This window comes from Adiantum capillus-veneris, chromosome 7, assembly GCF_014529385.1.
Source record: "Adiantum capillus-veneris isolate H3 chromosome 7, ASM1452938v2, whole genome shotgun sequence".
Lineage (NCBI taxonomy): Eukaryota > Viridiplantae > Streptophyta > Polypodiopsida > Polypodiales > Pteridaceae > Adiantum > Adiantum capillus-veneris.
The window spans coordinates 23,384,140-23,392,002 of record NC_140937.1 but is presented as its reverse complement, the minus strand read 5'-3'; the positions used below and the strand labels follow the sequence as shown (position 1 = coordinate 23,392,002).

At 41.7% G+C, this 7,863-nt stretch overlaps 1 protein-coding gene across 1 annotated transcript; it reads left to right on the top strand.

Moving 5' to 3' along the window:
• The first annotated feature begins 276 nt into the window (after positions 1 to 276).
• LOC147453553 (cyclin-D3-1-like) lies at positions 277 to 3,520 on the top strand. The gene is made up of 6 exons (XM_086517164.1): positions 277 to 981; positions 1,153 to 1,239; positions 1,408 to 1,506; positions 2,090 to 2,294; positions 2,517 to 2,647; positions 2,822 to 3,520. Exons 1-6 carry the CDS (start codon positions 634 to 636, stop codon positions 3,062 to 3,064), a joined length of 1,113 nt encoding a protein of 370 aa, XP_086373290.1. The 5' UTR covers positions 277 to 633; the 3' UTR covers positions 3,065 to 3,520.
• Positions 3,521 to 7,863: the final 4,343 nt, after the last annotated feature.

Here is a 7,863-nt window from a genome sequence, read left to right as displayed (position 1 = left end):
ATGATCTTTGTGGAGAGAAGCATGATCACTAGAAACCCAAAGGTAGCATGACTAATAAGGGATGTCTATGTAGATTGGTGCCGATACTGATTCCTTTTGGGTGTGAGAGTGTGCGGTCTTTGGAATCAAGAGATCATGGGGGGTCGTGTGAGTTGGGCTCATTTGCTGAATTGTAAAGATGTTGGGAGACTACACTCAAATTAGCTCGAGACTCAAGACTCGCCATTCGCTTGAAGAGAAATTGCCAAAAGCCGAGTCTCTCTCTCTCTCTCTCTCTCTCTCTCACTCTCACACACACACACACACACACACACACACGTAGGTATATAAACATCCGCAGTCACGTTCTCTACAATCCGTGAAGAAGAGGAGCTTCACTCCCTGCTCTCTTTCGAAAAAAAACAATCGCTCCTCACACACACTCACTCTCTCTCTCTCTCTCTCTCTCTCTCTCTCTCTCTCTGTACAAATATAAGGTCGCCATGCTCCGTGACTGTACTTCCACAGCTTGCTGAAAACCCTTCCTCTCATGGTTTGCATTGTACGAAAACACCACGTTTGCTAGCAGGAAAGGGCATTCCCACAGACCAGGTTGCATCGACTCTGCGCCTTCCTTTACCCTTTACACTAGAGATGGAAAGCTTTCTGTGGTGTGAAGAGGAGATGGAGGGGAGTCCTCAGATGAGCAGGGCAGCTGGAGAAGCGTTGTCGCCATGGCTGCCATCACCATCATCCTCTTCATCTTCGGCATGCACTTACACGGAAGATGCATGTGGAAGATGGAATTCTGAGTATGGCATTTTTGAGGCAAAACAAAGTGGCGACGAAGGGGATGACGGCGAAGAAGAGGAGGAACTTTCCATACCTGGCCTTTTAAGAAAGCAGGCACAGTATCAGCCTGGAGAGGACTATGGGTTAAAGCTGCAATGTAAGCCAGACCTTTGCCATGTGCGCGCTCTTGCCACTCGGTGGATGGTCAAGGTAGTCATTGATCTTCAGGCCCTTGCCAAATGAAAAAAAAACACAGTTCATATGGTGTAATTAAGCTCAATTGGGACCACCGCAAGAAGCAAAACAAAACTCTAGTGTTTAAGAAATGCTGCATTTGGTCAATTTATCCTCATCAGAGCGGTTTTTTTTTTTTTTTGGCAGGCGCATTCCATCTTCAATTTCAGCCCAGTAACGGTAGCTTTGGCGGTCAATTACATGGACCGCTACCTTGATAAGAGTTTAGCTCTGGTGAGTCCCCTCCTCTGTGAGCTTTGTTTAACTTTGTTTATTCTGTTTGTCGCCTTTTATTTCGTGTATGCATAGAGCGCCTGTTGAGCTGTGGTGCTGTTATCATGTAGAAGACATTAAATTGTTTTTTGGACCAAAATAAAACATCTTGTGACATTTTTTATGCAGACTTGGAAGTCTTGGATGATGGAGCTTCTGAGTGTAGCATGCCTCTCTTTGGCGGCCAAAATAGAAGAAGTCGAAGTCCCTGCACTTCTTGATTTACAAGTAGGTGCTTGCTTCTCCCACTATTTCGCGTTCTTTATTATGACTTTTGGTCATAAAGTTTGATTCAATGTCCCATATGTAGTTCTAGTGCGTATGTAGCAATGATCAGAGCTTGTCTTATCTACACACATGTTGAAAGACCAGTATGTGATCACCGAAAACAGTTCATGTGCAGCTCCCTTGAGACATCAATATCTACTCTATCGGAGTTCTATCTAACTAGTTCTGATTGATCTCCCAAGAATTGTGGACAAGGAAAGTTTTGCTGTGCATGTTCAGTCAAGGAAGGTTACATTGTTGTGTGAAGGCACAGAAAAAAGAGAAATATGTCTCGAACGAACCCTGTTGGTCAATGTGACTTCCGACGAATTTGCATGGCTTTCATGCCCAGAATGGAGACATGGTTTAAAAGGGATGAGCCAGCATCTATGAGTAGCAAGTGAATCCTCATCCTAGAGTATGCAAGAGGGCTAGAATAGTGTCTGGGGGCAGGGACCGGTCAAGAGGTTGTGTTACATTTTGTACTGGAATTTCAAGACAGTAGGCCTTGTATCTCATCATTTTGATCTCTGGTTTGATGCAGGCATGTGAAGGCTTAGATCACACGTTTGAAGCTAAGACAGTACAGAGGATGGAAATGAATGTTTTGGGTGCCCTTAACTGGAGGCTCAACTCCATTACTGCCTTTTCTTTTGTGGAGAAGGCCATCAACGGCTTTCACCTTCGCCCTCACCTCAAAAAAGCTTTGATGACTCGCACATCGGAACTTCTCCTTTCTGCTTTTCAAGGTTTATCTTGCTGCCATATGCACACTCTCATGCACATGTGTGCGCACATACATACATTCACATGTTGACACTAGCACATGCTGTTCCACACACACAGGTGCAAATCCAGCATACTACCGTGTATTGAACGCGTGGTTGTAAATACGAATGTCGATTAAACATGCAGTTGCATACTCACTTTGTGATAGTCATGATTTAGCCTGATGTTTCTCTGTTTTTCAGAGAGGGAGTTGTTAGAGTTTGAGCCTTCTCTATTGGGAGTTTCCTCTATGTGCTTTGCCTTGGAGGAAATCCTTCCTGTGCAAGCGGAACAACTGAAGCTCTCCACTTTCAAATACATCCCTTTGAAAGCAGTAAGTCACATTGAAACTCACATTTTGATGGTTAAAATCAATCATCGTTCTCCTTGAATGGTTGTCTTTATGTAATTGAGTGCTATGGTGTACTGTCTTGAATCTGAGGAACGAGTTTAAGCTTTTGTTGCCAAAGGTAGCAGCTCATCATGATGGATCTTATTGATTTTGCAGGAGAAAGTGAGGTGTTGTTATGTGCAAATGGAATCTCTAATAGTGGATCCAATATGTGCGACGATGACGATGACAGAGAGTGGGAGCACCAAGTCCCCTCTAAGCCCCAACACGGTTGCATACCACATAAAAATCAATGCCAGTGAGGGAACAAGCACTTTCGTGGGCAGCGCCAATCTCTTCTCGAGACAAATTGATATTGAGGAGATTGTCCTGTGTCCAAAGAGGCAGAGAAGGTGCTAGCTAGCTTGGAGTGTGTGTTGATGTAGGTGAGACCAAAGAGGTTGGAGCTCATGACATGTTCAATGTGCTGCTGAAGAAGGGAGGGCATACAAAAATTGGGCCTTGGAACTTCGAAAGCGGTGAAGATGAGGCGTGGAAGCTCTGATGTGGCCTGGTGATGGTGAGTGTTTTGAACACAATGAACATCGACGAGCCGCCTCCAACTTGCTGGCTTGTGTGGCTCTATAGCTGAAGAGGAAGAGGATATGGTGGTCAGCCAGGCAATATAGGAAAGAGCCACTCTTCCAAATGTACATTAATAACGGCTTTGAGTTTCTATTTTTTTTCTTCTTTCCTAATGTTCGGAGGAAGAGAGGCAGCTGCAAATGCAAATGCAATTTTTAACCACCATGTTGGAAAAGGTATGTAAGAACATTAAAGGATCAATAAAATAATCAAACATCCTGTTTGTGTTGAGTTTGTGACTTATTACTAGTGAGTCAAGTAGTCTTTTGAAGCCTTTTTTGTGTGTGTGTGTGTGTGTGTGTGTGTGTGTGTGTGTGAGAGAGAGAGAGAGAGAGAGAGAGAGAGAGAGAGAGAGAGGTTTTAACCTCAATAGTTTTTTTTTTTTTTTTTGGAGAATTACCTACAACTTCAAAATCACAACACACACACCCAACTCCGCTAGGTGGAGGTAGCCTGTCTTTTAAGGTGAGTCTGTTCTTGGCCGGATAAGGTTGGCCAAACCACATGGGAAACGCCCTCAAGGGCAAGAGCATGTCTTTGAGTGGCCAAGGGTTGTTGAAACCGCCAGTTTTGGACTCATAGGCTATCACTCTTTCAAATGAGCTAGCACTCGTTGACAACCTGAACAGAGGCTTACTCTAACAAATGGTGAAAAAATTGGAAGCTTACTTATTTTTCCCAAGCACAGAAGCCAAGCTAATCTCTCATGTTGAGAGCCTCTCCCTGACATAGTGGTAATTCATGCTTTGTGCGAGTATGAAAACTTGGGTTCCTTACAATTGTCAATGCGCTTTGACTGTCAATGTAGATAATGTTGGCAGCAGTGTCCTCCCCAATACCCAAATCAATCATAAGGCATTTGAGCCATACACACTTAATTGTAGCTATGAAGACTACCCTGTACTGACTTCCCTGTACTTAGCGTCACAACTGGAATTGGCCGTAGTAAGTTGCTTCTTGCTCAACCATGATGTACATGAACTGCCGAGCATGAAACAAAATCCACTCGTGGTCACTCGCGTGTCATAACAACCAACCCAATCTGAGTCCGAAAAAGCATGTAAATCTTGTAGCAATGATCTCCCATTGGGATAAAACAATCCAAGATGTAAAGTGTCCCTCAAGTAACGAAAGATTCGGTTAATAGCCTGTAAATGCTTAGCTTGTAAATGCTTAGACCCTGGGCTATGCATACATCTGTTGATTTGTGAGACTGCAAACTGAATATTTGGCGCCGTGTTGCATACATAAATGAGGCATCTAGTAGCAGTTTGGTAAAGAATGACATCGACAAGATCACCAACATCATAAAGACTCAATTTCAAACATGTCTCCATGGGAGTGGCGATAGGTTTGCAATCCTCAAGTCCAAACTTACCTAACAATGTCTGTAGGTAACTTGTCTGACACAAGGCAATACCACCATTACACTGCTTAAACTTGTATGCCAAAGTAATGATGCAACAGCCCCAAATCTTTCATCTTGAAAGTAGCATTCAAAATAGCCTTAAAATTCAACAATATGTGCCTCATTCAGACCAATCATCAGCAAATCATCCACGTATAGAACAACAATGAGAAGTACATCACCCTCACACTTTACATACAAAGTGATTTTTATTGGACTACCACGAAAGCCTCGTTTGACCAAATGAGTGTTAGCTTTCTCATACCAAGCACGAGGAGATTGCTTCGACCCATACAAAGCTTTCATACATTTGCACACTTTATCTTCCTGCCCTTCACTGAAAAAACCGCGAGGCTGCGTTACATAAACTTCCTCAAATATGTCACCATTCAAGAAAGTAGTAACAATATCTTATTGATGTACATCCCATCCAAAATGAGCTGCCAATGCACATAGAAAACGCACAGTAGTCATACGATAAGTGGTAGCAAAAGTCTCTTCATAATTTATGCCTTTCTGTTGTGCATAGCCTTTTGCACCAAGTCGAGTTTTATAGCGATCAATCTCACCATTCAGATTGTGTTTCAACTTGTAAACCCACTTCCTACCAATGGCCTTTTTGCTAGGAGACAAATCACATAAAGTCCATGTGCCATTTTCTATTAGTGCATCATATTTTGCTTGCATGACTGCCATCCAATTTTCTGAGTTATGTGCTTCATCAAAGGTAGAGGTTCCCCAACATCACATAAACCGGAAACAACCAAAGCATTACAATCTGATGCATAAGATGCATGGTGAACCTGAACGAGTACGACAAGACAAAGGTGCATCCAATTTACTGTCAGGCAAAGTATGCACTAGCCACTTTGGCATACCTCTAACCTGCTCATTCTCAACCCTTTCCACATCAAGTACATCATGTACATCTACATCAGTAAAAGGCTAATCTATAGTATTTTTAGAAACCCTTGTAGGTTGTATATTTGACTCATCAAAATTTACATTCAAATTTCCACCACTGAAAAGAGGCAACAAAATGTTATAAATGTCCTCTGAGCTTACAACATCTCGTGAAACCAAGAAACACTTTGTTTGCGGATGATACAACCTGTAACCTTTGCTTTTAGCACCATAACAAAAATGCATTTGACAACCTTATCAGCCAATTTTTTTGCGTTGTGTTTGTGGCACCAAAGCATAAGCCAAACGGCCAAAAACATGCATGTGATCAATAGATGGCTTTCTATCATGCCATGCTTCATAAGGACTCATAGACTGCAAAGCTTTCGTAGGACACCTGTTAAGTACATAAGTGGCATACATGATAGCCTCAAGCCAAAACAAATGTGGAAAAGCTTGAGTTTTGACCATACATCGTGTCATTTTCATGAAATACTTGTTTTTCCTCTCAACAACATCATTTTGTTGAGGTGTATATGGAACTATACATATGTGTTTAATCCCATGACTAGCCAGAAATGCATTAAATTCATGAGACATATGCTCTTCCCCTTGATCGGAACGGAGGGTGCCCATAGTACCTTCAGAGACATTTTCAGCCATAGCCAAAAATTTCTTGAAGAACATAAACACTTTGTACTTTGCTTTAAGCGGATATACCCATGCATGCCTAGAGTAATCATCAATGAAAGTCATGAAGTATAGGTAATCGCCCAAGGACGGAGTTTACATGGGCCCACAAACATCACTATGCACGAGTTGCAACCTGCATGTAGCCCTAACTAAACCATCCTTTGGAAACTTTGAACGTTGCATCTTACCCCACCCAAAATATAGCCTTCACAAACATGCTTCACAAGTGCTTCAAGAGGCGGCAAAGAAGCAACCATATCAGATTTTTGCAATCACAGCAAACTGATAAAATTTAGATGCCCAAAACGTGCATGCCAAAGTTTTTCATTTGAAACAGCCTTTGAATTCACCACTCCATTTTTAAAATTTTGCTCACACTTGTCATACAAAGTAAGCTTATACAGCCCATGACATAAAATGCCTGATGCAACAATTTCATCATCAAAATAGAGATCATGAATTGTACATCTTTCATCCACAAATTTCACAACAAGACCAAGTCTAGCAAGTGCAAATACAGACAAAAGGTTCTTTTTTATCCCAGGTACATACAATGCATCAACAAGTGTGAAAGAACTGCCATTTGCAGTAGTCAACACAATCTTTTCAACTCCCTTGATCGAATAAGAGGCATTGTTGGCACAAGTGGTTGTATTCCCATGAGAAATATCCTTGAGAGAGGTAAACGAGTCACGATGAGAGGTAATATGCTTTGTAGCACCACTATCAAAGTACCACACATGAGCATCTGCATCAACAACCGATATACATGCATCATGGACAGAAAGAAGATAAGTGCACTCTATACTAAAAGCCCATTCTACATCTACATCAGATCACAATCTCCTTTCACATAAGACCCTACAATAGCTGCACTTGTAGTGGAACCAACCTCTTTCTTCTTAGCCTCTTTTGCCTTCAATTTTGGACATTGCTTGAATAAGTGATCATTGACTTTACAATAATGGTAACGTATCTTATTTTTACCCTTTTCACCAAAATTTCTAGACAAAGTGCTCTTAGCGGAAGCATTAGGAATATATGCCTTTCCACTCACAGAAGAACCATGAGGAGTGGCTAAATTACTGTTACCACTTTTTCTTTTAGCAACAATAAAGGCTTGTTCAACTGCTTAGCCCTGTTTTTTTTTGGAAAGCAACACTTGCAACAACAATGTGCATAATGCATCAACATTGACAACTTCAGGTTTTCCTTGGCTCATAAGTCTCCAAGTACTAGCAAAATTCTGGTGAGAATCTGGCAAAGCATCAAGAATAGTGTGCACAAGGGAAGTGTCAGAAATGACTTCGCCTACAGAAATTAGTTGCTCATTGATATCCTTGATATCAGCAAGGAAAGGGTCCATTTCATCTTCCTCATGCATAATCTTTGACTCCAGCTCTTTACGTAGCAATGTAATTTTTGCCTCATTGCAACTTGCATAAAGACCAGCTAGAATATCCCAAACCTGTTTTGCAGATTTAGTTGAACGAATGTGAGGAATAATAGCGCGCTTCAAAGATAATGCAATCAATGCATGAGCCTGTGCATCTCTTACATCCCAAGGAGC

Excerpts from the sequence above, each read along its gene's own strand:
- LOC147453553 (XM_086517164.1), top strand. The coding sequence starts at position 634 with ATGGAAAGCTTTCTGTGGTGTGAAGAGGAGATGGAGGGGAGTCCTCAG. Across the intron at positions 982-1,152 it reads CCACTCGGTGGATGGTCAAG|GCGCATTCCATCTTCAATTT; the intron begins GTAGTCATTGAT and ends TTTTTTTGGCAG. Across the intron at positions 2,648-2,821 it reads AATACATCCCTTTGAAAGCA|GAGAAAGTGAGGTGTTGTTA; the intron begins GTAAGTCACATT and ends TTGATTTTGCAG.